Here is a 27962-nt window from a genome sequence, read left to right on the forward strand (position 1 = left end):
CCGCACAGTCTTGAAGGTCTGGCTCCCGCCGTTGGCTTCCAGGGTGTCCTGTTAGGATGTGTGCAGGCGTGCTTTCCGGACCCTGCCGTGCCTTGGCTTCAGAAGCACGTAGGATCTTCTTTTGGTCTCCAGCGTTCTGAAATTTCGAGATGGTGCCGGTCAGTTTCTATCCACTATGCAGAGCAGCTGGTAGACCTTTCAGTCTGAAAACTCCCATCCTTCAGGTCTGGGGAGTTATTGTTTTTTTTTTTTGTTTTTTGTTTTTTTTTTTTAAGATTTTATTTATTTATTTGAGAGAGAGTGTGAGAGAGAGAATGAGCATGAGAAGCGGGAGGGTCAGAGGGAGGAGGGAGGAGCAGACTCCCTGCTAAGCAGGAAGCCGATATGGGACTCGATCCCGGGACTCCAAGATCATGACCCCAGCCGAAGGTAGTTGCTTAACCAACTGAACCACCCAGGCGTCCCGCTGGGGAGTTTTCTGTAAACGTTCCCTCCGGGCCACGTGGCTGGTTCAGTGGGTGGAGCGTGTGACTCCCCGTTAGGCAAAGAGGTTACCTAAGAAGAAAATTCCTTTTTATTTGTTCCTCCCGTCTGTGTTCTCGTTTTCCTTTGTGCTCTGTTCTGTTTCTTATGACGCAGACGTTGGACTTTCTGGGATGTTCTCTGGTTTTCCTGTGTCATCCAACGCTCCAGTGAGAACTTTATTTATGCTTTTACACTTTTATGTCTCAGGAGCTCTATTATATTTTCTGCATGTTACCTTTTTTAGGGGGGAGAGAGAATCTGAAGCAGACTCCACACCCAGTGTAGAGCCCGACGCAGGCTCCGTCTCACCACCCTGAGGTCATGACCTGAACTAGAATCACAAGTCGGATGCTTGACGGGCTGAGCCACCCAGGAGCTCCTGCATTTTACTTTTTATGGTGTTTTGTTTTGTTTCATGGATCCAGTATTTTCTCTTGTCTATCTGGGAAAATGATTGATAGGATTTTTAAGGTTTTCTTCTCCCGGCACTTTCTCTATTTCTGGTTGTTGGCTTTGTCTCCGTCCCTCCTGTTGAAGACTTTCCTCAGCATATAATCCTTGGTGCTGCTCCTGTTTAAGAGTGAGGGACCAGAAGGCCATCTTCTCCCTGTGGGCAAGAGCTTGCAGCTTAACTGGGAGCCTCACAGGTGGGCTTGTGTGTCTGGAGAGCTGGTGGGGGGATCCCTGATGCTACACTCCATGATCTCTGCTCTCGGGCTGAATAGATTTTCCCCGTGTCTAGCCTGGAGGACAAAGGCCCGGTGGCCAGTCTTCTGGAAGAAATAGGGCGGCGGTCTTCATATTCCCGTGCATACTGCTTTAATTCTCCTCTTTTCCATGCAGTGCCTCTGCCCCTGTGCCTGGTTTCTCCTCAACAGAAACCCTCTGTTTCAGTCCCTGAAGGAAAGGAAAGGGGGAAAAAAAACTTTGATTTTTTGGAGGGTTGGGGAGAAGCAGTCTCCCACCAGCATGGAGTGGGGGAAGGGAAATAAGGAGCTGCTTCTTTTTTCTAAGATTTTATTGTACGGGAGTTCTGCACTGGGCACAGGGCTTGAACTCAACCCCCAGACAGAGTCCCACGCCCCATGGACGGAGCAGCTGGGTGCCCCTGGATCTGTTTCTTTTCTTTCTTTCTTTTTTTTTTTTTTTTAAGATTTTATTTATTTATTTGACAGACAGATCACAAGTAGGCAGAGAGGCAGGCAGAGAGAGAAGAGGGAGCAGGCTCCCCGCTGAGCAGAGAGCCCGATGTGGGGCTCAATCCCAGGACGCTGGGATCATGACCTGAGCCGAAGGCAGAGGCTTTAACCTACTGAGCCACCCAAGCACCCCCCCTTTTTTTTTTTTTTAAAGATTTTATTTACTTACGTGACAGGGAGAGACACAGCGAGAGAGGGAACACAAGCTGGGGGAGTGGGAGAGGGAAAAGCAGGCCTCCCGCCGGGCAGGGAGCCCGATGTGGGGATCGATCCCAGGACTCACGACCCGAGCCAAAGGCAGACACCTAAGGACTGAGACACCCAGGCGCCCCTGGATCTGTTTCTTCTTTTTAACCCGTCTTCACTTTTGTTCCCTTCCCTTCTTCACGTCCAGAGGTCCTTGCGGCAGCACTCCTGAGCCTCTGTGGGTTTCCCCAGCAGATCAGACGGATTCTCACCGCTCCCCAGGGCTGGCGTGGCTCTCAGCTCCCCAGGGCACGCCCCACCAGCCACTGCCTTCCCCTGCCCAAGTCCGGCCGCGGGGGTCCTCTCCTCTCCCATCTCTGGGGGCTGAAATCATCAAAATGATCTTTACTGCCTTGTCCATAAATGGGCCCTCATTGATGGTTTAGTGGGATTTCAGGAGGGAACCAAATTAATCGTCTGTTCAATTCACTATGACTGAAGACTTTATTGCTGTAATCACTACTTCAGGATACGTAATAGAGGGACAGGCTACACATTTCTGAAGGTGTAAAAAGACCCAGTGAGAAATAAATCTCGTTCCCATCCCTGCTATGAAGTTTTATTATCAACTTGTTGCAGGAAAACAACTTCTGGGGGCAGGTATATACCTAATAAGGCGAATCAGGAGGACCCAGTGAGAGGACCCAGCTCAGACAGGGTGTGGGGTTCTCTCCTCTGCGGGGCAGCAAGACGTACTGACAAGAGCGACCATCGTCTTCCTCTGTCTTTTTAGGTTCTAAACCATTTCACTGTGGGTTGACATCAGGTGCTTTTCACAGAAGTAATACAGGACCCCTTAATACTCTAGCCATTTTTTCAAAGAAGAAACTTGAGATTCAGAGGTGTGACTGCCTAAAGTCACCGGAAATCAGGCTCGGGAACTTAGGTTTGAAAAGCGGGTGTTGGAAGTCGGCATTGTGCAGAGCCTGGCAGCTGCGAGGGAGGACTGGGAGGTCCTCGGTGCGCCTGTGAGGACTTTCTTAAAAATCCAGCCTCGGGGCTCCTCCACACACCTGCTGAATAGGGATCTCTTAGGCTGGGATTCAGAGATCTGCATTTTTAAGAGGCTTTCCCAGGATCTTAGGCACATTAAAGTTTAAGAACTGGTACGCAGGAAAACTGCTCCCTGCATCCAGAGCCGGGAGCAGACAGACGTGGGGAGGCTTCCGGGAGAAGGTGGCATCTGAGGTTGTCTACGCAGGCAGAGTGAGATTTTAGACACATGGACAGGGTGGGAGGAGGGGATCGTGCATCTTGTCTGATGGAAGTTCGCGGTCCCCCTGGGTCGCTGCCATCATCGCCGGCCCCGGCAGAAGCCTTTCCATCTTCCTCGCTGGCCTCCTCCCCAAAGCTCGACGGTCTTCAGGGGCCGAGCTCCGGGGCACCTGCTCTCGCGGAGCCCGGAGGTGGCGGGCACCGAGGCGGGTCGGCCTGTGAAGGGCTCGCACAGAGCTGGCGACAGACGACATGCAGTCACCGGCAGCCGGGAAGGGGCGCAGAGAGACGCAGAAGGGGGACAAAGCCGCAGGCGCACAGGTGGGCGACGGCGGGCGCATCCACGAGCTGCCACGGGACGGACACGAAGGTCGCACGACCACGAGCAACAGCCGCCGGCGGGTCAGCCGGACGCAGAGGGCGCGCGCCGGGGCCGGGTGGGAGGCCCACGCGGACGGGCTCAGGGATGCTCCGGGCCGCCCCCCAGCGCGCGGCAGAAGGAGCTGAGCTCAAGCCCCGGCTCTGCCCTCCAGGTCCTGCCCGACTTCCTTCTCCCTGGCCGCTGCAGAGGGGCCCGGCGCCAGCCGAAGAGCCGGAGAGCCGGGTGCCTCCCGGATGTGCGCCTTGGCCAGGGCGAGGGAGTCACCCCCACTCTGGGGTCCCCTTGTCCAGCTCGCGGACGTGTATCCTTAGGTCTGAAGTCTCGATTCTCTCTCACTCACCCCCCACTCTCGTACACGTTTCTCGGGCCCGGCTCTTCCTGGGGTGTTTTGTTCCAGCTCCCGGGTTCAGGCGACTCGGGGCTGCATCTGTTGGTTCAGAGATCGCTTCCCCTTTAAGCGATTTTCCCCGACCGCCCCCTTCGCAGACTCCCTCTGCTTCCCGGCAGCGCCGGCAGTTTCTACGAGCACTACAACTCCCATCAACCTTAGCGCCCAAGAGGCTGCCCTAGGGAACTTCAAGTTCCGAAGTGCTCTCCTACCCATCTCCGCGGCTACCGCGGTGACCGATGGGGCTTGTAGTTCCCTCGGGATCGCCAGAGGCCCGGAGAAACTACTCATCCCAGGAGTCCTCGCGTCCGAGGCGGGTTTCCCTCCCGGCTCTCTGCGCGACCCTTAATCCTTCTTTGGACTCTAACTCCCGCCGTACCTTGCGCTGATTTCCCGGCGGCGGAGAATGGAGTTGTGGCCAAAGTGTCCTCTGGGAGTTGTAGTTTCCCTGTTGGTGAGGCGAGGAGGAGGCGGAGTGACTCGGCGGCCATTAGCTGTGTGTAGTTGCCCGGGACTGGGCGCTTAAGTGAAGAGGGAAGCCTTACTCGGTGGAAATCTACCGTGGCCATGGGCTCCTGCCGCGGCTAGCCCCAGAGTACGGAGAAGGCGGGCTTTTCGGTGCCCCGCCCCGCCCACTGGCGGGGCCCACTAGGCCTCCGGGGATCCCCGGTCTCAAGTAGGCCTCGTCTGCCGGCAAGGGCGCCCCAAAGGCGGGAGGCGCCATGTCGCTGGTTGCTTACGCCAGCAGCGATGAGAGTGAGCCGGATGAGGCCGAGCCGGAGCCGGAGGAGGAGGAGGCGGCGGCCCCTACGTCCGGGCCCACTTTGGGGGGCTTGTTCGCTTCTCTCCCCGCACCCAAGGGCCCGGCCTTGCTGCCTCCGCCCCCCCAGATGCTGGCCCCAGCCTTCCCCCCGCCGCTGTTGCTGCCCCCGCCCGCCGGGGACCCCCGGCTCCAGCCTCCGCCGCCCTTGCCCTTCGGCCTCGGGGGCTTCCCCCCGCCCCCGGGCGTGAGCCCGGCTGAGGCGGCGGGAGCTGGGGAGGGGCTGGGGCTGGGGCTGCCCTCGCCCCGGGGCCCGGGCCTCGGCCTGCCCCCGTCCATGGGCGGTGCCGGGCCCCCCCTGGGCCTTCCCAAGCCAAAGAAGAGGACGGAGCCCGTGAAGATCGCGGCGCCGGAGCTGCATCAGGGGGATGTGAGTGTCCGGGGAGGGCAGCCCCGCACGGCCCCTCGGGGTCGGGTCGGGCCGGGGCCGGGCTGTGCGCGGGCCCTGGAGGTTCCGGGACCGCCTCCCGTACCTGCGGCCGCTGCTTGCGGTCCGCGGGGCTCCTGCTGCCGCGCGAGCCGGGCAGCGCGTTTGTCGACTCGGGGACCTGTTCGTGCGGGTTCTGCAGGCTGCACCCGCCTGCGGGAGGGCCACGTCCGGCCCCGGGCGCCACCCCGCGTGCGGCTCCCCTGTTGCGTCTGCGCCTCGGGCCGCTCTTCGCTCCCTTGTCCTGGCGCAGCGCGAAGCCTGGAGCGGGAAGAAGTGACGGAGGAGGCAGGGTTCCCGCGCCCCGGCTGGACGTTGGGCGCCCTCTTCCCCGGGCATCCAGGCGAGAAGCGGCCGGGCCGGGGGGAAGAGAGGCGTGGCGGGCTCCGCGCTGCGGGGCAGACTCGGGGCGCGTGCTGAGTGCAGAGCGCGGGCAGGCACCTGCCCTCCCCTCCTCGCAGGACTCGGGCAGATGACACTGGGGTCTGCGGGGCAAGCAGGGGTCCACGGTGTGCGACCTTACCCGGAGGAGGGCACAGTGCAGGTGAGGGGATGGGTCGCTCATCTCCAGGCCCCTGCCTCGGTGTCCCCGTTTAGGTATGGCCACGCCCCGTGAGCCGGGGCGCTGGGGTCCTGCCGGCAGAAGAGGTGGCGGAGCTCCAGGTGTCTTCTGCGTGTGGGGACGGGAAACAAGGCCTCTTCTGGGGTGAGCGCTTGGGAGTGAGGGAGACAGAGGCCTGCGGGCCGGTGGTTTAGGGTCTTGGCGAGTTCCTCCCGTTCTCTCTTCTGCAGAGTGAATTGGTCAGGCCTCCTCGCCCCCTTGGTGACCCTCGGAGAGAAGCTCATCTCGATCTTGCTTTCCTGCCGGCGCGCAGCTCTGTCTCGGGGCCGTTCCCCTGTTCGGTCTCCCGCGTCCCTCAGCACCTTCCCCACACAGCCTGCCGCTCCCCGCCTCGCCTCTTCTGCAAGCCGGGTGCTCCGGGAGGACGCCCGGGCTGCCCGCAAGCCCCGCGGCCTCCTGTGGCAGCTTCCGCGCCTCCGTCCACGCGTGTGCCAGCCTCACGAGGGCGGGGCTCGCGCGCGTTCTAGCCCCGCTCGGTCCCCTGCACTCGAGACTGCTCGGGGCCTCGGCCGCCGCGTGTCTTCTGAGTGGATGAGCTGCGCGGACGTGGGAGGAGGTTCCGGAATCTCCCTCACTGTCTCGTTGCAGACTTTCTTCCACAAACTTTTTTATCGCCCCCGCTTTCTCACCCGAGCCTGTCGTCTCCGTCTCTAGGGTCATCTGTCTGTCGCTCTGCCGAAATGTACTTGGGCCTTGATTTAAACTCGAGCAGAGAGAAGTCCCTGAGTGAGATAGAAAAACACGGGTTCGTGTCCTCAGGCTTCTCTTTTCCCTTCTTCACGTTTCTCTGCACCACGTTCGTGGCGGAGTAAGTGTGAGGTCTGGGGGAGGCGGTGCTGTGGGCTGCGCGGCCCTTTGAACCGTGACCGTGGGGGAGCTCGTGTCCAGGTCTGCAAGGGCAGCTTAGAAAGCCTGGCTGGGAGAGGTCCTAGAACCTTCCGTCCAGGCGGGCTCAGGGGGCGGTCGCTCTGAGGGCTCCCCAGTCCGCTCCTCCTCTGTCAGTGGAGCTCTGGAAAATTCCTGAGTGCGACAGTGACGCGGTCGTTAGAGAAAGCCAGATGCCAGCCCGTGGCTTCCCCATTCGCTTGTCGTCCTGCCTAAGTTGGTGGCGGTCTCCGAACGCGTGGTTTCTGCGGGGAGGTGGCCTCGGAGAGTTGGGGATGGCCACGTGAGGGCGGCCGTTGTCCCCTCTGGTTCTGAGCATTTCTGCGTCTAGGCTCTGTGTCCTGCATCCATCCGGCTCCGAGTACACAAGTACACGTTTGAGGAAACGAATGAGGTTTCCTCAAGTGACTTCCGCTCAGGGCTCGGCGTTGCCGCAGAAGTTACCGACTCTGAACTCTCGTTCCTTCACTCCTTCAGCGTGAAGCCGCTTGTCTGTGCCGGGAACGGAGAGGACAGGGGTGACCATGATTGCCTCTGCCCCCGAGGACCTCGCGGTCTGCCGGACGAGACTGACGAGGAGGTGGACCTGAGGTCAGGCTGGGAGAGCTGCGCGAGAGCTGGCGCCGCAGGAGCACATGGGGTGGGCGCCGATGGGAGCGAGGAGGTGTCAGAACAGAGAGGAGATCATTGAGTAGGAGGGAGCCGGAGAGAGGGAGGTGCAGCGCCCAGGTGCCATCAGGTCGTGGGGCACTGTTGCGGGGGCCCGGTGGAGAGAGCGATGGTGCTCGGGGCGCACCCGCTGTCAGTACAGCGCGGGAGCTGGAGCCCGGGAAGGGCGCCGAGGCCAGGGGTGCGGGCCGTGCGCGCCACGCAAAGGCCTTCGTACGTAACCCTGAGGGGGGGAAGCGCCCTTAAAGGCCCAGCAAGGGTTCCCTGGTCACAGAGTGGCCAAGACCTGTGGGGGGCAAGACTGGTGGGCACAGCGTGAGAGAGGGTGCAGGCCTGGGCGCAGGGGCGCAGGTCTGTTCCGGAGGCGGAAGTGGCCGGTCGGCGTAGGCCGTCCCCGGGGTGGCCTGGGTGACCAGGGCTAAGACCAGGGCTAAGGCTGGCCCCTGCCTTGTAGCTCAGGCAGCTGGGAGAGTGGTGGCGCCATGTACTGAGGGAAGACAGGAACGGGACAGATCGGGGGGCAGGTGCGTTTAATTGGCCGCAAGCGTCAGGAGGCACCTCGAACTGGCTTGACTAGTAGCGCGTCGCACACTCACCGAGGGGCCTTGCGAAGGGGCTGGAGGCAGGAGCCGCGGGTCTGTCGGGGACCCACACAGCTCACGACGTGTCTGGTCATTTTTCTTTGTCTGCAGAGCGGGTTTTCTCTGCTCCTCGACCTTCCCGCGGGGAACGACGGCCGCCCACTGCCGCCTTCTCGTTCTGTAATTCCTTTCAGCGAGCAGCCCCGGTGGCGCCACGCGCTCGGTCCCGAGTCTGGTTTTCCACGAGCGCGCACACTCGGTCCGCTCTGGGCCAGCTCCCCGGCCAGCCGCAGTGGGGACAGGCAGTGCCCAGTTCTTTGTCCGGGTCAGCTGTCCAGTTGCGTGAGGAAGTAGGAGTGACCGCGGAACGGGGGTCGCCGCCGCCTCTGCCCTTCTTACCTCCATGGTCTGGCCTTGCTCCGGGCTCGGGTCGATTGTCGATTTTGCGGACTTAGGGGATGTGGACTTCCCAAGTCCGGGTACGGAAGGTCAGCGTTAGAGAAGCGAGTTTGCTGTCGGAGTTCTTGGTCTCAGGATACGCGTTCCAGAGTGAACACATTTCAGGGTTATCTGGCTCAGTCTACCCGTACTTTTAGATTGTTTACCCGGATTGTGGGAAATTGGCAGCTGTGAGATGGGAGGTTTCGTTCGTTTGGTCATTTCTGTTATGCAAGGAAGTAAGGTCCACCGCAGCGGAGAGAGCACAGCCTCAGCCCTTGGTCAGCAGGGAAGGAGCACAGACATCTGTGGGGGCACCTGCCCAGGGGCGGGGACTCTGTCAGCCCAGCATCGCCCCTCGTTTACGGAGGACCGGGGAGTCGAGAGAACAGAGGTGGGTCTGAAATCCCGCTTTGGCAGGCCACAGGCCTGTTTGCTTCTGTCGTCGCGTCTGTGGCGGAGAGAGCCCCGAGCAGCAGCGGGCATGGGGCGCGGCCTCGGGCAGACGAGGCGCCGCTCTACCCAGAGGGCACGGGTGTGCGCCGGATCCTGGAGACCGAAGAGGGAAACGAGTTGATGAATCTGACTGATTGGGATAATAGCAGCGAGGAGTGGACTAGTGATTCGAGTTTGGAGCCCGGGGGGGGGTCTCTGCCTGGGCCTTCATTTCCTCCTTGGCTCCTGGCCCTGGCAGCTAGTGATTGCCGTTTCGGAGAGGGAGTCTGTCAGAACCAGAGCCCAGGAAGATAAGAGGGAGGCTGCCGTGGGGAGGGAGGCTGCCATAGATTAGCAGATCCCAGCGGGCCTGGCTTAATGGAAAATGTCTGTTTCCGCTCTTGCTCAGCAGTCTCCGGTGTGTGTCTTGTCACTCTTGGCAGCTGGGGTGGAGAGGACAGTGGTGGCCATGGAGGCCCCGGGCTCTTAGGAGGCCAAGAAGAAACCGATGACTTATTGCCAAGGCACAACCCGTCTGTGCCTCTGCAGCTCGGGCGGGTCTGCTCTGGCTGGCCCCGGTGCTCTGGGGTCTCAGACATCGCCCTGTGTCCGGGTCTGACCACACAGCGCCGCTCGGCCTGCCCTTGGCTGGCTGTCAGCACTCCAGGGGTCGACTCCGGGGCCCTCGCTGGACAGTCTCCTGTGGGGACAGTTGGGCAGTCCCTCAGAGAGTTAATTAGAATTTCTCTGTAATCCAGCGGTTTCTTTTTTAAATTTTTCTTTAAAAAAACTTCCTTTAAGTGAGCTCCATACTCCACGTGGGGCTCGAACTCCCAACCCTGAGATCCAGAGTCACGTCCTCTACCGATGAGCCGGCCGGGTGCCCCTCTAGTCCGGCAGTTTGCGTCCCAGGTGAGAAGAGCTGAGGGCAGGACTCAGGGACACCTGCATACCCGCGTCCCCAGCAGCGCCGTTCACTGCAGCCCCAAAGGCGGCAGCAGCCCCGGTGTCCGAGCACACGTGAGCGGATGAGCAGCGCGCCGCGGGCCGCCGTGCAGCCCGAGCAAGGGAGGAGATGCCGGCCCGTGTACAGCGGCGCTCAGAGAAGCCCGCCGGCTGCAGATGGGCACGTGCTGCGGGGCCCCCCTTGTGCAAGGCCCCCCACGGTGTGTGCGTTCACAGACACAGAGCGGGGAGGAGCGGTGCCCGGGGGCCGGAGGGCAGGGAGGGCCACGGTGGCTGTGGTTTGGGAGGTACAGACTTTCTGTTTGGGATGATGGAAAGTTCTAGCAATGGACGGTGGTGACGGTGGTACAGTCCGCTGAGTGCACGTAAACCTTCTCAGTTGTACATTTCATGTCGTGTGTGTTTTGCTGTGATAAAGGAGAAAGGTCCAGTGTGCTGCTGTCCCTGTCCCCATCCAGGAAGCTCTCTTTGCGTCTAAATGAGATGCGTGCTGGGGCTGAGCCCGTCACATCCGGCAGGGTCTCCAGGCAGGGTCTCCAGGAAGCCGAGCGGACGTTCCTCTGCAGGGCTCCGAGGGAGGCCCCAGGCCACTGGAGCCCATGTGCCTCGCCCCCTCCACACTTTGGCGCACTGCGTACCAGAAATGGGTTTTCTTCGTAGCTCTCCTTCTGTTTCCTGTTAGAGTTTAGTGCCCCCCACAGCCTCAAGGGCTTCACGTGGCCTCTGAGCCTCCACAGTGGGTCCAGGAGCTCCGTGTGGCCACGGCCTCTAGGGCAGAGGTGGCGCGAGTGCATGTGAGGGTCAGGGGCAGTTTTCCTCCATCCGCGCCCCTAGGCCCCCTGGACTTGCCCCATGGCCCCGATGTGGTCCCGGATGTCCCCGAGGCCTGTTTGTCAACCCTCAGATGCAGAGAGTCTGCTCTGTCCCTCCCCAGAGATGGATAGTCAGGGGTTTGCGGGGTTCGGGGCTCAGTGCATTTGGATTCCATTTCAGGTGCCGTGTTTCTGGGGCTCTGCCGTAGCTTGTGCACGTTGCGAGATGACTTTGAAGGCAGTTCGGTGGGTTAGGACCCGGTGTTCCGAGAGAGGGGGTGATCACGAGAGCCCGTCCCAGCTCCCTGAATCCAGGAGCAGCAGGCCGCTCCTGCAGTCCATGCAGGCGTACAGAACACCTGGGGACTGAGGCCGACAGCGCCATGAAAGCAGCGTGAGCCGTTTGAGGGAGAAACGGCACTTCCTCGGCGTGGCCCTAGCCGCCAGCTCTGTTGGCCTCGGGACATTCAGCCTCATGGGGCCTTGTTCTGTTCATCACACATCTGAGGAATGAGAATGTGCTTACATGGTTTTATGGATGTCATCATCTTAAACTTGGCTAAAAAGATTTTTTTTTAAAGATTTTATTCATTTATTTGACAGAATCACAAGCAGGCAGAGAGGCAGGCAGAGAGAGAGGAGGAAGCAGGCTCCCCGCTGAGCAGAGAGCCCGATGTGGGGCTCGATCCCAGGACCCTGAGATCATGACCAGAGCCGAAGGCAGAGGCTTAACCCACTGAGCCACCCAGGTGTTCCTAAAATTTGTTTTTAGATCGTTGCAGCGGGAGCTGTTATGTGAGGTGCCGGAGTTCAGTTGTGTCCCCGGCCTCGTGAGCGCTTCCGCCCCGCAGTGAGGTGGTCCCGCGGGGCCTGTGGGCGGGGACGAGGCTTCGTGGGCAGAAGGCGGGGCCTGGTCAGGGGTCTCTGAGGCCTGGGAGCTGGAGACGAGAGAACAGGTCAAAACGTGAGGGGTTGGGGGCTTTGGGCTGTTCCTTTGAGTTTAACATCTTGCAGGCCAGAGAGACTGAGAGTCCCTGAACTCTGCCTAGAATTTTAATTATGTCCCTCTTCGTGGCCAGCAGCACGTGCAGTCTTGGCTGTGACATGTGTGTCCTTTCCAGCAGGCTCGGGGGTGGCAGAGAAGCAGCAGAGCCGAGACTCAGACTTGTTTCCGGGGTCGTGCCCGTGCTCCTGGTGCGTCCCGCGGGGTCTCGTGGGACCTGCTCCGGGGGCGCTCGGGCCGGGCTGGCAGCGGGGCGCGGTGTCTCTGCAGAGGTGCAGGGCCTGGTCCCGCCGAGTTCTGGCTGCTGTGGAAGCTCGCCAGGCCTCCCCTCCGCGCCCTCAGAACCGAGGCGATGACGTCTGCCGGGAAGGGTTGCCGGGAGGACTAAGGGAAGTGTTGGGAGTTGCCTGCCCCTAGATGACCGTCCCTCCCTCAGCCCCCACACGCAAGCCCCCACACCCCTTACAGGTGTCATCATGCGTGTGCCTGTGGCAGCAGTGAGTGGCGGAAGTCATTGCACACAGACTCCTGTGAGGCAGTCTTGAACTAGATGGTGGGAAAGGCAAGGATATACATGAGTGAGAAAGACGTGACCTTCAGGGGCGCCCGGTTGAGTGTCCAACCCTTGGCTCTTGGTTTCAGCTCAGGTCGTGATCAAGCCCTCGGTCGGGCTTCATGGTGAGCACGTAGTCTGCTTGAGACTCTCTCTCTCCCTCTGTCCCTCCCAGCCCTGATCACATGTGTGCTCTCTCCCAAGTAAATCTTTTTAAAAATTAAAAAAAAAAAAGGACAGAAAAATGTCAGGTTCAGAGAGCCGGGAAGATTCTCGGGAGTTCGGCGTCAGGAAGTCCCGGGCGCAGACACAGCAGAGGGCCCGGGGCTGAGGTAGAGGCGCAGGGGCGGGGTGCTGAGGCGAGGCCCCCGTGTCAAAGAAGGGAATGTGGGACCAGCAGGTCTTTTGAGGGGATGTTTGAGCCGCGCTTGACTTCCTCATGTTCGTTTGTTTACTGAGAGAACCTCGAGCAGGCTCCATGCTCAGTGATGAGCTCTCCAGGGGTGGGGGGGGGGATGTTGACCCTGAGATCACAAAATCAAGGGCAGAGCTGAAATCAAGGGCGGGAAGCTTCACCGACTGCGCTCCCTGGTGCCCCTTGCTGTCCTGGTGTCTTACCGCCTTCTTTGCAGTTACTGGGGTGCTTGTCGTTCTTCTTACTGGACCGAAAGTTCCTTGAGGGCAGGGACTTCTTCTGTGTCACCGCACACACACAAAGTCCTAGAGGCCCCCTGGGGGTGAGCGGTCTGCAGCTCTCCCCGCTCCAGGCCCTTCCTCGTGCCCGCACAGCGTTGCCGTAACACAGCCCGGGGCAGCCGTCGGGAAGTTCTGTACCGAGCACCGTGTCTCGCCTAGAGTAGGGTCTCGGCTACTGTGAGGTCCTTGTAGCCCATGAGCCCAAGAAGGAATTTGTGGGCTAGGAGGGTCAGCTGAGGAAGGCGGGGGTTTGAGTTCTTGCAGAAGCTTGGAGATGAGCGGGTCTCAGAGGCTTGTTACGCGCAGATGCCCAAACCAAGGGCCCCGGGCACAGACGGAAGGCTTTCAGGGTTCCTGGCTTGGGGATTAGGATTAACGTTTTAAAAACCTGAGTGGTAGAGCTTGCTGTTTGTATGCCTGGCCCCCTTCTGATGGTTGGGGGTGTGCAGGAGCTGGCACCGGGCGGCGTGTGCAGGTCCGTGCGAGAGCTCGGGCTGGGAACGGTCCCGTGAGTCAGGGCTGGCACGAGTGGCCGCCGGTCTCACCCCAGGCGCTCACCGTCCCCACTGGCCTGCCTTCTTCCTGGACACGAACAACTCTGTCTGGCAGACAGTAGATCATAGTTGGAGAGAGAATGGATTTCTCCAACGGCTTTGACCTTTAATGCCGCGCAGAAGAGTAGTTAACACACCGCTGACTCCCGCCGGAGACCGCCGGCCGCGTGGTTATGGAGCCTGGATGAGCGGTTCCGGAAGTGAGGCTGAGCTGGGGGCGACCGCGGGCCGAATCCCATTCGTCTTCTCGTGGACAGATTTACAAGGAGAAGAACGAGCAGAGCCTTTCCTTCCCACCAAGTCTACATGGGAGGAAAGAGTTCTGCTTTGACGGGATAGGAACTGATGGCGTGAAGGTCGTGCCACAGGTCTGGGGCAGGAGAACGAGTGGCCTGGAGAGCTGGGCACATCCCCTACGTCTGATGTCGGGGGCAGGAGAGGAGCTCTGCGCTCGGGGGGGCAGATACAAGATGGGGGGGACCCTCGCGCGGCCCTCCGCCCCCGGCCCTCACCCGACCTGGCTGCTTCCTCCGCTGCCCTCTCGCAGGAAGGCCTTATTCCATTTTTTTTTCTCTTAGTCAGATTCCGAGGAAGACGAGCCCTCCAAGAAGAAAACCGTCCTTCAGGTAAGCTTCGCGGCGTGGCGGAGGCCGCCTCGTCCCTGCCCGCGCTGCTTGCCGAGAGCGGGAGCTGTGACGCCCGGCGCTTGCCCCAGCGCGCTTAGGGCAGATGCGAGGACGGGAGGACCAGACCGGACGTGTCTGGGTGGTTTTTCTGGGCGACTCCCACCCTTGTGCTCTCTGCCTTCCCCTCACACTGCCCGGCAGGCGCAGGCGGGGCGGGGGATATGGAAACCAGGGGTTGCCGTGTGTTTTCGCTCCAGGGATCGTGTCGGGAGGCAGAGTAGAGGAAACGGATGGGCCCGCACTGTGGGAGGGAACGTCTGTGTTTTAAAATTCTCCATCTTCTCCCCATCTCACTTTCAACCTGGAGAACAAACACGTAAATAGCACCTCCTGCGTACGAGGCGCTGTTCTGAGCGCCGTACCAGCATTTGCTTGATCGAATCCTCTAAGGCCCAGGGTCGTCGTCACCCCCACATCCTACCTGGGGCACCCGGGAGCGGAAGGAGCCTGCCGGGCTCAGCTGGCGAGTGGGGCAGGGCCGGGGGTCCGACTCGCGGTCTCACCGTGGAGTCCGAGCCCGTCCCCGCTGCACTGGGCTCCTGCTCCGGAACTGTGACCTGAAGTCCTCAACCAGACCGTGCCGGGAGATGACCTCTCTGTTCCCCCTTGTCCCAGCGCCTCGATTCCGGCCCCTGGGAGTTTCTTCCCATTCTGCCCCATACTCGGGGCCTCGAGTGCTCTCTGAGCTCATGGACATATGTCTGCAGAAAAACAAAAGCTGAACTGGTCTTGGCTCTCAAGCTGTCGTCTCCGGACTCAGGTGTATGATGCTGAGGCTGCCCCCTTCCCTGAGGCCGCCGAGATGTCGGACCCCCGCCGGGACGGCTGACGGCCCAGTCATGTGGGAGGGAGAAAGGGCACTAGGGGGGTGAGCTTGTGACCCTGCTTACAGGGGATGTTGGGGGAGGAGTCACCTCACACTCCAGCGGGCAGCTGAGGCCGCTGGAGGCCAGCTCTCCGTTACCAGAATGGCTTCCTGGAGGAGGTGGGTGGGCAGCTGTAGCCACGGGAGGACACGGGCTCAGAAGGCCTCGGGAGTCCAGAGCGGCCTTGCCAGCGCGCAACGGTGGGTGGGTGGGCAGAGAGCTCCGCTGGGGGCCGAGTGGGGACCCAGCGCTGCAGGGGGCTGTGGCTGTGACCCCAGATGTCGTCTGAGTTGAATGCCTCAGGGTCGCCTGAGCAGGCACTCCACGTGGCATGTCGGCCTGGTGCCTACAGGCTCTAGTCTGCGGTCTTCCAGGACCCACAGCAGGGAGGGGGTCTGCTTGCGGCATGAGCCCTGCTGCCTGCCTGACTCCCAGGCCCCAGTTCACTTGCCCCAGGCGCTGGTTGGCCAAGGGGCTGACAAATCCTGGCCTTTCGGGACTGGGGCCTAGTGACCTTATCCACTCTCCCCTCCCTCCCTTCCTTTGTTCCTTCATCCCCCCTTCCTTCTTTTCTTAGATACTACTTATTTATTTGAGAGAGAGTGAGCGAGCACAAGCAGGGGAGAGGGGCAGAGGGAGAGGGAGAAGCAGACTCCCTGCTGAGCAGGGAACCTGATGCGGGACTCGATCCCAGGACCCTGAGACCCTGAGACCGCTTAACTGACTGAGCCCCCCAGGCGCCCGTCCATTCTCCTTTTTCAGACGGACGCCTCCCCCAGCCCTACACCTAGGCCAGGCGGGCCCTGTAGCACACAGAAAGCAGAATTGGAGAGATTTTTATGGGTGGTAGGAGCTCTGGATGGGCGGAGCCGATCAGCTTTCAGATTGAGAAATTCAGTGCTTGGCGGGGGCGTAACTGAATATGCCGCATCTGTAGGGCTGTCCTTGGGCAGGGAGAGGACTTTGGGCAACGGGAGTGAGCATCTTTAGGACAGAGCCTTGTTTTTGACTTTGGGTAGCAACCCGAAGGAAGCAGAGGGTTCTTATGTTAAAAGGCGCCTTCAAGGCATGGAGAGAGGCAGAGCCATCGCCTGGAGAGAGCCCTGGGCTGTGGGGGAAGAAGAATGATGTGGGATAAGAGCGTTGGCTCCGAGCCACTGAACTCCGGGAAACAAACGGAGGGCTGGGGAGGGGTGGGAGTGGAGGGATGGGGTAACTGGGTGGGACCTTTGAAGTAATGAGCACGGGGTGTTGTATGCAATGGATGAATCACTAAATTCTACTTCTAAACCCAATAATACAGTATGTGTTAATTAAATTGAATTTAAATAAAAATTAAAAAAGAAGAAGAGCATCACGTTTGCCCAAAACACAGAATCCGGGAAGGCTCTGTGGCAAGAGGGCAGCGGTACGGAGCCAGGGAGACCAGGGATGGCATCTTGCCTTGGGAGAAGCAGCCGGTGGAGGGGCCTGGGGTGGGAGAGTCCAGCCCGGTTGGATGAGCCAAGTGGGCGGAGGTAAGAAGGAAGCAAGGGCTGGCAGGATTGTAGGCCGGGGTGCCCGTCTGTAGTCTCGTTCTTGATGCTGGTAATACAGATCGCAAGATCTCACTTGTCCCTTGTCTTTCCTCCTTCCCCAAACCTGCGCTCACCAGGGATCCGGCGAGGGGACTGGTCTGTCTGCCCTGCTTCCCCAACCTAAAAACCTGACCGTGAAAGAGACTAACAGGTTACTCCTCCCCCACGCCTTCTCCCGGAGACCCGCGGACGGCTCCTCCGACGCTAAGCCCTCCAGACAGGCTTCTAAGACCAAGCCCTCTCCCCTCGCCTCTGTCGTGGGCACCACAACCACCACTCCGTCGCCCTCTGCCATCAAGGCTGCTGCCAAGAGTGCCGCCCTGCAGGTGACGAAGCAGATCACGCAGGAGGAGGACGACAGTGACGAGGAGGTGGCCCCTGAGAACTTTTTCTCCCTTCCTGACAAGGCTGAGCCGCCTGGAGTTGAGCCATACCCTTACCCCGTCCCCAGCATCCCCGAAGAGCTGCCTCCAGGCACAGAACTAGAGCCGGCCTTCCAGGACGATGCGGCCAATGCGCCCCTTGAGTTCAAGATGGCCGCGGGCTCCAGTGGGGCCCCGTGGATGCCCAAGCCTGGGGACGACTACGGCTACAATCAGTTTTCCACATATGGCGACGCCAATGCCGCTGGTGCTTATTATCAGGTGGGTAGAGGCCTGGCCGGCAGGCCGGAGCACACCCGAGCGGGGCAGCCAGGGAGAGAGCTGGGGGCCAGCGACGCAGCCTCCTTGGTGTCACTGTGGCTGAGTTACTGTCTTCTGGCGTCTTGGTTTTCCTGTACATGTGGGGCCTCAAAACGTGCTACCTTGGTTCTGAACCGTATGGGTCTAAAACTGCCTGAGTCTCGAAGTCCGACAGAACTGATGCCTCGGTTCCGAACACCAGCCCTCATCGTAGGAGCCGGTGAGCGGGCAGGGAGGAGGCGGAAGACGAGCGGCCTCTGGTCTGGGAGATCCAAGGTGGCCTCGCGGGTGGGGGTGGCGGGGATGCGTGAGCTGGAGGTGGGGTGCACGAGAGCAGGACAGGAGAGGACGGGCTGAGGGCCGGGGGATCTGGAGTGTCGACAGAGCAGGGAAGAGGGAGAAGGGAGGACGTGGAAGACCGAGCCCCGGAAGGTTGGAAGGGTGGAGGCGCCTGCCTTGGGGAGCCAGGGTGCCGGAACTTGTGTTGGGGGGGGCGGGCCCGGGCTTTGAATCACATGCTGTGTGAGTCCGAGCAGCTCCTTCGTGCGAGGGGCTTAAGAGCGGTGGCCTCTTGGTCTCGCCAGGCCGTCCCATCAACTTAGCGCGGTGCCTGGGACAGCAAATGCCTGGTAATGACTTTTGGTCAAAGTGCCCTTTGGCGGAGCTGCTCGGCTTTGCCGTGGGTGGCGTGGGAGTGAGTGTATCCGGCCGCTGGTGAGAGGGTTTAGGAGACTCCTGGCCACAGGGCGCCCTGGCGGGAGGGGCTCCCGGCCCTCAGGGGCTGGCCTTGGGGCTGCTGGCGGAGCAGGGGCAGCTGGCAGCAGTTTTCCAAGACTGAAGTCCCCTTGGACCTCTGCGATTCTCAACGGCCGGTGTTAATCTTCAGCCTGGGCACGGGTAGGGACCCACCCGTGGGTGGGGCCTTGGGGGAACCCCATTCTTCGTCGTCTCTTTCTTAAGATTTTATTCATCTGGTAGCACAAGCAGATAGGGCAGCAGAGGGAGAGGGAGAAGCAGGCTTCCCGCTGAGCAGGGAGCCCAACACGGGGGCTTGTTCCCAGGACCCCAGGATCATGATCTGAGCCAGAGGCAGACACTTAACGGACTGAGACAACCAGGCGCCCCAACAATTTCTAAATATTTCCTAAGTGTTTGCTGTTGAGCCTCCAGGTGTCCTGTAGGCCGATCAGGGAGCGCATATCTCCCTTCAACATTGTTGGAAGGAAGGAGGAGGAAGATAAGAGTGTTTTGACCTCTTTAGCCAAAAAAAAAAAAAAAAAAGCCATTTAAAATGAATAACGGGCATTCGAAATCCATTTATAAGCTGCACGAGGCGGTCTGTGCATAGGAGAGCATGTTACGTGTGCTCAGCGCCCTGCGGTTGCGCGTCTCTTTCTGTGAGTACTTTAAATCGTGCTCTAGTCGCTCTGGATTTTCATGTATTTTCTTGGTCCGTATTAAACCTTAGTTTCCATTTAGCTCACCAGAAAGTGAATGTTCTTAGAGGGTCGTTTTTGGAGCTAGGGGCAAAAGGGGAAGAATTGGGAGAAAGTATGACAGGAAGGGCGCCTCTCCCAGGGTCCCCCTGGGGGCTCGCCCTGCCTGCACCCCTTTTCCTCTGGGACCCACAGCACCTGTGGGTCTTAGTCTGGTCCTCAGACTCCAGAGCTAAGTGTGTGGTAACACACACCTGGCTTGTTCCTGCCTTGTTGTAAATTCTGCACCGCCCTGTAATCACTGATTTTGTTTCTTGTTTTCATGCAAGGAAACATTGTGTCAGACACAGTGTTGGTCTGGGGGGGGCGGGGGGCGGGGTCTGGTAGGTAATTCATGTTCTGTGCTAGATCTGCACCCTCCCTGCCTGTTGCCAGCGGTGTCCTTGCGTCCAGAGGCCCCAAGTGAGACTAGAAGCGGCAATGCTGTGCCCGCACACCACTCCCCCTGCTCACGGGGAGCTTGTCTCCGCCTCAGGAGTGCAGGGCTGAGGGAGAGGAGGCTGACGGGGAGCCGGGGGCGGGGCCGAGGGCAGTGTGGCTTAAGGGTTGGGGGTTGGGAATCACCTACGGAAGCTGCTGAGGGAGCCGGAGGGAGCCCGGTGTGAACTGAAGCAGGAAAGAGGGTCTTTATTTCCTATCACCCTTCCCGGAACTGTCCCCAGTCTGGGTAGTGCGGATTGCTCGTGAGTCCCAGGGTGGGTCTTCGGGATCCTTGGGCTCTGCGGCTTGAACTGGTGGGTTTGAGGGCTCCCGGGCGGGGTCTGCTCCGTGCCCCCCCCCCCCGCTCAGTTGGTGTGTTTTGTCCCCTCTCGGCTGCAGGATTATTACAGTGGTGGCTACTATCCTGCACAGGACCCGGCCCTGGTCCCCCCCCAGGAAATTGCCCCAGACGCCTCCTTCATCGATGACGAGGCAGTAAGTTAACGCACCAGTGACCGGCTCTGACCCATGGACACCAGGTTTCAAATCTGAAACTAAAGAAAAAACAGGGTTTTTAGCTGTGTTGAATCAGGCTTCGCTGCGGCAGCTCATAACCGGGAAACTCCAACGTGGCGGCTTAAGTCAGGGCAGCTCGCTTTTCGCCCCTCGAAGAAGGCGCGAGGCGATCTGGCCTCCTGACGGTCAGTTTGCCGGCGCTGCTTGTGGCCTCCTTCCTTCCGGCCAGTGATGGCCCCTCAGGCGGCCTGGGGAGAGCGCCGGAGGAAGGGCTCTCTCCACGGTTTAGGAAACCTCCCCAGGGGTCCTCGTTGCCTAGAATCTCGTCCGGTGGCCACGTGGTTGCAGGGGCCACGTGGTTGCAGGGGCCGGGTGGGCTGAATTTGGGTGGGGGTGGTCGGGTGCCTAGCCGGAAGGTGGCGCTCACTCGCCTGAAAGAATAAGTGGGGAGTGGGTTTGGGACGGGAACAGCCCCACCTCCGTGAATCAGGCCTGTGCCCCGCTCTTGGGTACCCTGCTGCTGAACTCCCTAACCTCCGCACCAGGAGAGACGAAAACCCCACGTCCCGCACCATCAGGCTGTGTTGACGGGTAAAGAATTATTCTCTCTGGAGGGAGGTCGTGACCCGTTAGGAGGGGCTGGAGGAATCCAGGTGCTATGTCCTTACATACAGGTTCTTAGGCAAAACAGTCGTCTGCTCACCTTTTCACAGAAGGGTGTCCGTCCCTCTGCATTTTTCTTCCTGCGGTTGATGTGTTCATCCACCAGTCCCCTGCGGGTGTATCCCCAGCAAGTCCCAGAGTTGCTCTCTTTGTCCTCTACCTAGGAGGCACCAGAGGGCTCATCCTGTGGCAAAAGTTAGTTTTTTGTGGGCGGAATGCCCCTCAGAGCCTCACTGGTAATGCTCAGACCGGGATCTGGGTTCCACTCAAGTCTCTGAATGTTCTGTTTTGTTTTTCCTTAAAAATTTTTTTTTTATTAATTTTAAGAGGGAACGAGAAGGAGTGGTGGGGAGGGGCAGAGGGAGGTGGGAGAAGCAGACTGCCCACTGAGCAGAGAGCCCGGCCTGGGACTCAGTTCCAGGACCCCAAGATCATGACCCAAGCTGAAGGCAGACACTCAATAGATGGGGTCCCCCAGGCGCCGCGAGTGCTTTTCACTGGAGTCCTCACCCACACTACCTTCCAGGAGTGTCTTTGGGTGGTTTTGGTGTGATCTGCATTTTTGGTGAGGGAGAAGAGAGAGTAGCAGTCTCCCAGAAAATTTGCCAGGCCTTTCTTGTGTGGCTCCCTCTCCCCATCTCCCTCTCTGGGTCTGCTCTGGTGTGGTATCTGCTGACTTTTGTGAGACCAAACCAATGAGAAGGAGCAGACGTGTGAAAACCAGGTTTTAGAGGAGAAATCCTAGGATTTTGGGGTTTTTTTAGCTTGAATTCTTTGGTTTTGTTTTGTTTTTCTTTTTAAAGATTTTATTTGTTTATTTGACAGACAGAGATCACAAGTACGCAGAGCAGCAGGCAGAGAGACGGGGGAGGCAGGCTCCCCGCTGAGCAGAGAGCCCGCTGAGCAGAGAGCCCGATTCGGGCTTGATCCGAGGATCCTGAGATCATGACCTGAGCCGAAGGCAGAGGCTTAACCCACTGAGCCACCCAGGCGCCCCCTTTGTTTTGTTTTTTTAAAAGATTTTATTTATTTATTTGACAGAGATCACAAGTAGGCAGAGAAGCAGCAGGCAGAGAGAGGGGGAAGCAGGCTCCCTGCGGAGCAGAGAAACCAACGTGGGGCTGGATCTCAGCACCCTGAGATCATGACCTGAGCTGAAGGCAGAGGATTAACCCACTGAGCCACCCAGGCGCCCCTAGCCTGAATTCTTAATTTCAAAACTGTATACAGTCCTTTTCAATAGATACAATGTATCTGTATTTTGAGTACAAATTCTTAGCAGTGATCCCCTGGGCTCATGTTCGGGCTCCCTTTCCCTGAGGGCAGGAGAACCTCTGAGAAGCACCCTTTCATCTGGCATCAGGGGAGCTTGGTAGGTGGTGGGGTGAAAGGGGACATTGTACTGGGAGGGGTCAGGGAGTTGGGGGCGCAGAGGAGTGGGGAGTCACAAGACCATCCGTAAATTCTGGATCACTAGTGACATCCTGATTTCTCACCCAGAGCCCCTACTCCTGCTTTCTTTGTCCTTTGCAGTTTAAGCGGCTACAGGGCAAGAGGAACCGAGGGAGGGAGGAGGTCAACTTTGTGGAGATCAAAGGTGACGACCAGCTCAGTGGGGCCCAGCAGTGGATGACCAAGTCACTGACAGAAGAGAAGACCATGAAGTCATTCAGCAAAGTAAGTGGGAAGGTCTGTTGCGTGGCCCCAAAGCAAAATCTGGGCCTAGCCCTGTCCTGACCCCACACCCGATCGTTACCACCAGCACCTGTCACACGCGCCTGCTGCCCGTGTTGTGGGGTGTGGGGTGCGCCCGCGCCTCGCGGAAGCCGCCTTTGCCTTTCAGAGCTTTGCAGCCCTCTGCTTCCCATCTGGACGGTGGAGCCTGGTTGCTGAGAATGAGCAGGGGGGCGGGGGCCGCCGTTTCCCATCCTGCCCTTGGGAAGAGCTTCGACGTGTTGCGGCTGCTTCCCTGGCTGGCCGGAGCTGGCGGCCGCTCTGCACTCTGCCGACAGTCGGATCCTTCCTCCGTGCTGTTGAGCTGAAGCCTGGCTCAGCACATCTTGGAGGTGTGGGCGTAACAGCAGAGTCCTGGGGGCTCAGCTTCTGCGTGCGCAGCCCCTCCTCTCCGCTGTCTCTGTTTATCGGAGCCAGCTGTGGGCTTTCAGATGCTTTATTCCTCACGCATCCCACGCCGCGCTCCTGCCTTCCATGCTCAGTTTCTTCCGTGTGATGAACTTCTCTCCACCTAGTCGCTGAGTACAGCCAGCGTGGGACATTAACGAGGCTGCCGCAGCAGGGGGGAATGTGGGGAAGCCCTGGATTTGAGCCCAGCACCGGCAAGGCCAAGGTCGGGCATCTTACTCCCTTCTCATCCCCCTGACTTTCTTTGCTTTGTTCTGTGGCCACAGATGGCCATCCAAGCCCCAGCCGTTTGTTTTAACTGAATGCTGGCGGTCATACAGGACAGAGCAAAGGATTGTGGTTAGATCAGCACAGATCTATCACTGTTTCCTGGAAAAACCACTTAGGAGAGCATGATCTCCTGACTGTGGGTCGAGAAGCATCATTGCGTGGTAACGGCGCTCACTGCGGGCCGGGGTTGGTCCGCCTTGGCCATCTTTGACGGTCATGTTAAGTGATGTTGCGTAGCAGCAAGGAATCGGAGTTCGCCGTTTCCCCAGGTCCAGGTTCTCTTTGAGCCATCTCATTGTATTAGAGCTAGATTTTGTAAGAAGAAAGAAAAATATGGTTCCTGTCCTTGAGGCGTTAACGGCGGAGCTGGGAGAGAGACATCAGGACGCTCGAGTGTTGATGAGGGATGACAGGCTGCTGAGGACACTCCAGAGACGAGTGCTGGGAGCTGGTGCAGCTGATTAGGAAGCTTCTGGTCTGAGACAGCTCTGGCGGAGGGCAGGAAGACCGCAGCACCAGGACAGACTTTGACAGTAAAGCCTTTGCATCAGGGCTCGGTGAGGGCTTCAGTGCCGTTCTGGGTGGAGGCTGGAAGCCTGGAGACAGGTGGGGTGACAGTGGAGATTCGAACGGCAGGGCTGGCGTGCGCACTGCCGGGAGGAGGGAAGAGATGCGTGGGGGCCGCGGGGGAGACAGGCAGGCTTGCGAGAGGGCCTGAAGGGACGGAGGTCGCCCGTGGCCTTAAACTGATGCGGGTTTAGACCTCCTGCAGGCACTGTAACTGGCATCGAGTGTCCACCGTGGGCAGAGCCCCGTGCTGCTTGCTGGGCTGGGCTGGGGCTACCGAAGAGAGGAGACACACAGTCCCGACCCCAGTATTTCCAGTCCAGCAGGTGGTTTCAGGCGAGTCTTCTAAGTCTGGTTTTTTTGCATAATGGCTTTAATAAAAATAACTTTTGTAAGTATACAGACATAATAACAGCCCCAAGCTGACTTTTCTCCCCCAGGATTTGGGCTGTGTGGTTGGTTTCTCAGTCCCCAGCCTCCTGGCCCCACCTGGGCACGTGAGATACTTCTACTTTTTTTCCTGTGGCTTAATGATTGTGTTTTCTTCCCTCGCAGAAGAAAGGTGAGCAGCCAACAGGCCAGCAGCGGCGGAAGCACCAGATCACGTACCTGATCCATCAGGTGAGAGGGCTGGGGGCGCCTGCCTGAGGCCTGTCGGGCCCTGTAACCTGGGCCGGTGCTGGCCAGGCCCAGGGCCCGAGCCTCCTGCCGCCTGGCCTAGGGCGGATTCTCCACGTGGCCACCAGGGGGCGATGAGTCCTTGAGAATCACCCACTGTGCTCCTGCCTCCCGTCCCCCAAGACTCAGAGGCAAGGGCCTAGAATGATTGAGAAGTGGTTTCTCATATGGTTCTTTTAAAGAGATAGTTTATCAAAAATAAATAACTAAATAGCAAGCTTATCTAGGGATTTAAGAAACTATTTTAAAGGAAAAGATTGGTTTACCTGCTTTTAGCAAAATATCCTCCTGATAAGGAGGTTGGTTTTATTTTAAGATTTTATTTATTTGAGAGAGAGAGAGCATGAGCGAGCACACCAGCGAGGGGAGAGGCAGAGGGGCAGAATCCCAGGCCGACTCATGCTCAGCGCAGAGCCTGACCCGGGGGTTGATCCCATGACCCTGAGATCATGATCTGACCCGAAACCATGAGTGGGACACTTAACCGACGGAGCCCCCCAGGCGCCCCAGGAGGCTGGCTTTGTATTCTCCCACCTCTGTGGCGAGAAATACCAACACAAGTAATTAACCCAGATAATCCAGAAATGTCTTTTGGAATTAGAATGTTACTTATCGGTTAGGACCCAGCACCTCTGAAGTCTGCATTTAGTCATTAGACACGTTTCTGAGGCCCCGCTGGCAATGTGCCGCCCCGGCCCTTTCCTGGGGGCCCACGCGCCGCCCGCGGGTTTCAGTGGGGAGCCTGTTTCCATTGTTCCCCTCATGGTTTCACCTTCCTTTTCAGGGACCCTCTGTGTCCTTACCCCGTCTTGTGTTCGGTAGGGAAAGGATTTGAGGCTGGGAACTTCTTTCCGACCCAAGCTCTCAATCCCTGCCCTCTTCCAGGGGAGGTGAGCTGGCGTTACTCTCGGGGGGTGGGATCAACGAGCCCTTCTTTAGGGCGGTGCTTGTTCACCCCCCGAGTGCCATGCTGTGGTCAGCGGAGGAGTCTCCGTTCTGTACCTTCCAGGCCGTTTGCCACAGCTCCCGGTTGTGCTAGAGAGTGGTGTGACTTTCTCAGGTCTCACATCCACTCAGCACAGCAGCAAAACCGCATCCCCTAGCGTAGCTGTGGCAGGGCTGGCGTCCAGTGTGGCCCTGTCCACACCTTGGAGGCCGACCTCCCCATTCCTCCCCCACTGTCCACGGTCCTCCCCTGTGCTCTCCCTCCTCCCTGTCCTCTTTGACTGGCTGGTTGGGAGTCCCAGGCGCCAGATCTGTCTTCCTTGCAGATGCGCCCTCTAACTCGCCTTTGCCCACAGTCCTGAGGGATTCAGTTTAATTCTAGCAGGTGGGGGACCAGGATTATTTCTTTAAAAATTATTTTGTATTGGGGCGCCTGGGTGGCTCAAGGGGTTAAGCCTCCACCTTCGGCTCAGGTCATGATCTCAGGGTCCTGGGATCGAGCCCCGCATCGGGTTCTCTGCTCAGCAGGGAGCCTGCTTCCCACCCCCGCCCGCACCCGCCGCCTGCCTCTCTGCCTACTTGTGATCTCTGTCTGTCAAATAAATAAATAAAGTCTTTTAAAAAATTATTTTATATTTATTTATTTACTTTTAAAGATTTTATTTATTTGAGAGAGAGAGAGAGAGCGAGTGTGTGTGAGCACAGCAGGGGAAGCAGCAGCAGAGGGAGAAGCAGGCCCCCAGCTGAGCAGAGAGCCTGATGCGGGACTCGATCCCAGGACCCCAGGATCATGACCTGAGCCAAAGGCAGACACTTCACCGACTGAGCCCCCAGGCGCCCCTATTTTATTTTTAAGTCGTCTGTACACCCCACATGGGGCTTGAACTCGTGACCCTGAGATCAGGAGCGGCCTGCTTCTCTGATGGAGCCGGCCGGGTGCCCTCAGACCAGGATTCTCGAGTTCTTCCTCTGCGTCAGCCCGTCAGGCCCCAGAGAGATGCTGTCCGCTCCCCGAAGAGCCGTTTCTTCTCTGCCTTCCCGGGGGCTTCCCTTTCTGCTCAACTAAGAGACAGTGAAGTCTCTCGGGGGCTTTGCTCTTTCCCCGTACCTGGTCCGGGGGAGGAAGATGTTAGATGGGAAGCTCGCAGAGGCGAGAGGGAGGCCCCTCGGCACCCCAGTCGGCTCAGCGCGCCCGTGTCCCTCGCCACAGGCTAAGGAGCGGGAGCTGGAGCTGAAGAACACGTGGTCGGAGAACAAGCTCAGCCGCCGGCAGACCCAGGCCAAGTACGGGTTCTAGGGCTCCGGACCCGCCGCCCCTGCACTCCTGCCGCCCGGCGCGTGGCCTCACGTCGGGGACCCTGCAGCTCCAAGCCCAGGCTCTCCTGAGGCCCTGGCCCTCGCCTCTGCGAGAATGAACACATTTGATAGATTTTTCTTAACACAAGTTAGAAAATTCAGCTCCTTTGCCTCGGAGCTAGCAGAGACTGGAGCGACGCTTCCGATGGGGCTCAGGGCTCCTGGGCGGGCGCGCGGCTCCCTGGTGGGGGTGATGAAATGGGGAGCCCCTCCCTCCGTTTTCTCTCTCTCTCTCTCTCTCTCTCTTTTTTTTTTTTTAAACCAGGGATGTCTGTTGAAATAAAACATTCAGTCTGACAGACTTTGCTTGCCCTAAGCCCTTTCCTACTTTTTAGTGTGGTTTCGTTTTTTCCATTCTGGATCTTTCTCACTTGTTTGCCCGTTCTGGTCTGACGTTACCCTTGTGCAGCGCACCCTCTGAACCGTCACAAGCTGCCTCAGCAATCTCTCTGCCTTTTTTCCTCTGTGCCCACCTTCTAAGCTGCGTTCACGGCCAGTGAAGACCCTGGGAATTACATGTACGAGTTTGTGTGGGGCACAGGCCTGTGGTCCCAGATCTGGAAAGTATTGCTGGTCTCAGGTGTCTCTGAAGACGAGAGGTGGTCAGGGAGGTTCTCCCCGAGACACGAGAGTTAGCAAATTCAGTCCAGCAGCAGAAGTGGTCAGTGTCTGTCCCTGAAGAGGATGCACGTTCACACTGGCTGCCCTTGGCCTTGACTGGTTTGGAAGCCTTGCGGAGGGCCTCGGGGCCAGACAGATCTCCTTGGAGACTTCTGCATCCCGAACTTTATGCTAGAGAGGGAGGGGGCAGCAGGGTCACGGCCTCAGTTCACGCTTCTGCACCAGGGTGCCCGCCAGCAGCACGGGGTTCCGGCAGGGGTGGGGGGGCGCAGGACATGCAGGCCCTGGTCCGGGAGCTGTGCCGGTCCTCGTACACACCGCCGTGGAGCGTGTTGTCCAGGGCACCGGGGCCCCAGCAGGGCTGTGCTCTGGCAGCTTCCTGTCCCCCCCACGAGGGTGTTGGCAGAGTCCCGCGAAGTGCCTGGTACCTGGCTCTGGGCGGGGAGCTGACCGGACGCTGCAGCTCGCCTGCAGCTGCTCGCTTCTCCACGGGGAAGCACCAGGAGGAAGGCCTGACAGCCCTGGGGCAGCTGGAAGCCAGTGGTGCGGGGACCTGGGGCTGGGAGGGAGGTTGCGGGAGGGAGGCTCTTGCCGGCTCCCGTCGTGGGGGCCGGGTAAGTCTTGGAGTCTGTTTCTCATTAAGTACACGGGGAGGCTCTCGTCACTTACAGGAAAACCACCCACTTATCTGAAATCTGACCCACTTCGGTTGGAGCCAGACAGGGCTCCTGCATCCCGCAGGGACACTGGGGCTGTAGTGGTCCGAATCCGCGCATCCAGCCCGTCTTCAGGAAGGAGCAGCAACCCACCGCCACTTACACGGCGGGCGCACGGAGGCGTGGCGGGGGGGGGGGCGGTGGCCCGAGTCACCTCCTGGGCTGCTGTAGGTGGTGGGGTAGGCTCCGCGGCCCCAGGTGTGAGATCCTGAGGAGCCAAAGGCTTCGTCGGCAGCGCCCGGGACGCTGCCGATGTAGCCCCGCCCCCTGGCTCGCCACGCCCCTGGGCCTCGAGGCCCCGCGGGATGGCGCTTGCAGGGGCTCTGGGCACGGAGGGTCCCGGC

The 27962-nt window shown here is 59.3% G+C and overlaps 2 protein-coding genes across 4 annotated transcripts; one reads left to right on the forward strand and one right to left on the reverse strand.

Annotated features, from left to right (window-relative positions):
• Positions 1-292: 292 nt before the first annotated feature.
• On the reverse strand, positions 293-5777 carry LOC308356338 (uncharacterized protein). Of its 3 annotated transcripts, none has more exons than XM_080825236.1 (3): positions 5249-5777; positions 4335-4403; positions 1250-1422 (listed from the first exon to the last, which is right to left on the reverse strand). In XM_080825236.1, the coding sequence occupies exons 1-3, from the start codon at positions 5765-5767 to the stop codon at positions 1345-1347; spliced, it is 666 nt and encodes a 221-aa protein (XP_080681362.1). In that variant the 5' UTR covers positions 5768-5777; the 3' UTR covers positions 1250-1344. The 3 variants fall into 3 exon arrangements, 2 of the variants coding, with proteins under 2 accessions (XP_080681362.1, XP_080681363.1); XM_080825237.1 differs by lacking the exon at positions 1250-1422 and adding an exon at positions 2394-3994; XR_013968070.1 differs by lacking the exons at positions 4335-4403; positions 5249-5777 and adding an exon at positions 1894-2984 and having other exon boundaries at positions 293-1422.
• PRCC (proline rich mitotic checkpoint control factor) lies at positions 4546-26583 on the forward strand. The gene is made up of 7 exons (XM_080825232.1): positions 4546-5145; positions 13995-14042; positions 16623-17189; positions 19544-19639; positions 21857-22000; positions 23858-23923; positions 26136-26583. The coding sequence occupies exons 1-7, from the start codon at positions 4678-4680 to the stop codon at positions 26220-26222; spliced, it is 1476 nt and encodes a 491-aa protein (XP_080681358.1). The 5' UTR covers positions 4546-4677; the 3' UTR covers positions 26223-26583.
• Positions 26584-27962: the final 1379 nt, after the last annotated feature.

This window comes from Martes martes, assembly GCF_963455335.1.
Source record: "Martes martes genome assembly, chromosome: 15".
NCBI classification, from domain to species: domain Eukaryota; kingdom Metazoa; phylum Chordata; class Mammalia; order Carnivora; family Mustelidae; genus Martes; species Martes martes.

What these genes read in the sequence shown, in the direction of transcription:
- PRCC (XM_080825232.1), top strand. Translation starts at nt 4,678, where the DNA reads ATGTCGCTGGTTGCTTACGCCAGCAGCGATGAGAGTGAGCCGGATGAG. An exon ending in CGGAGCTGCATCAGGGGGAT is followed by an intron (nt 5,146 to 13,994) that starts GTGAGTGTCCGG and finishes TTTTTCTCTTAG; the next exon opens with TCAGATTCCGAGGAAGACGA. An exon ending in CCTTCATCGATGACGAGGCA is followed by an intron (nt 19,640 to 21,856) that starts GTAAGTTAACGC and finishes TGTCCTTTGCAG; the next exon opens with TTTAAGCGGCTACAGGGCAA.
- LOC308356338 (XM_080825236.1), bottom strand. Translation starts at nt 5,767, where the DNA reads ATGAGCGACCCATCCCCTCACCTGCACTGTGCCCTCCTCCGGGTAAGG. An exon ending in ACCGCAAGCAGCGGCCGCAG is followed by an intron (nt 4,404 to 5,248) that starts GTACGGGAGGCG and finishes CCTCACCAACAG; the next exon opens with GGAAACTACAACTCCCAGAG. An exon ending in CGCCGGGAAATCAGCGCAAG is followed by an intron (nt 1,423 to 4,334) that starts GTACGGCGGGAG and finishes CCTTTCCTTCAG; the next exon opens with GGACTGAAACAGAGGGTTTC.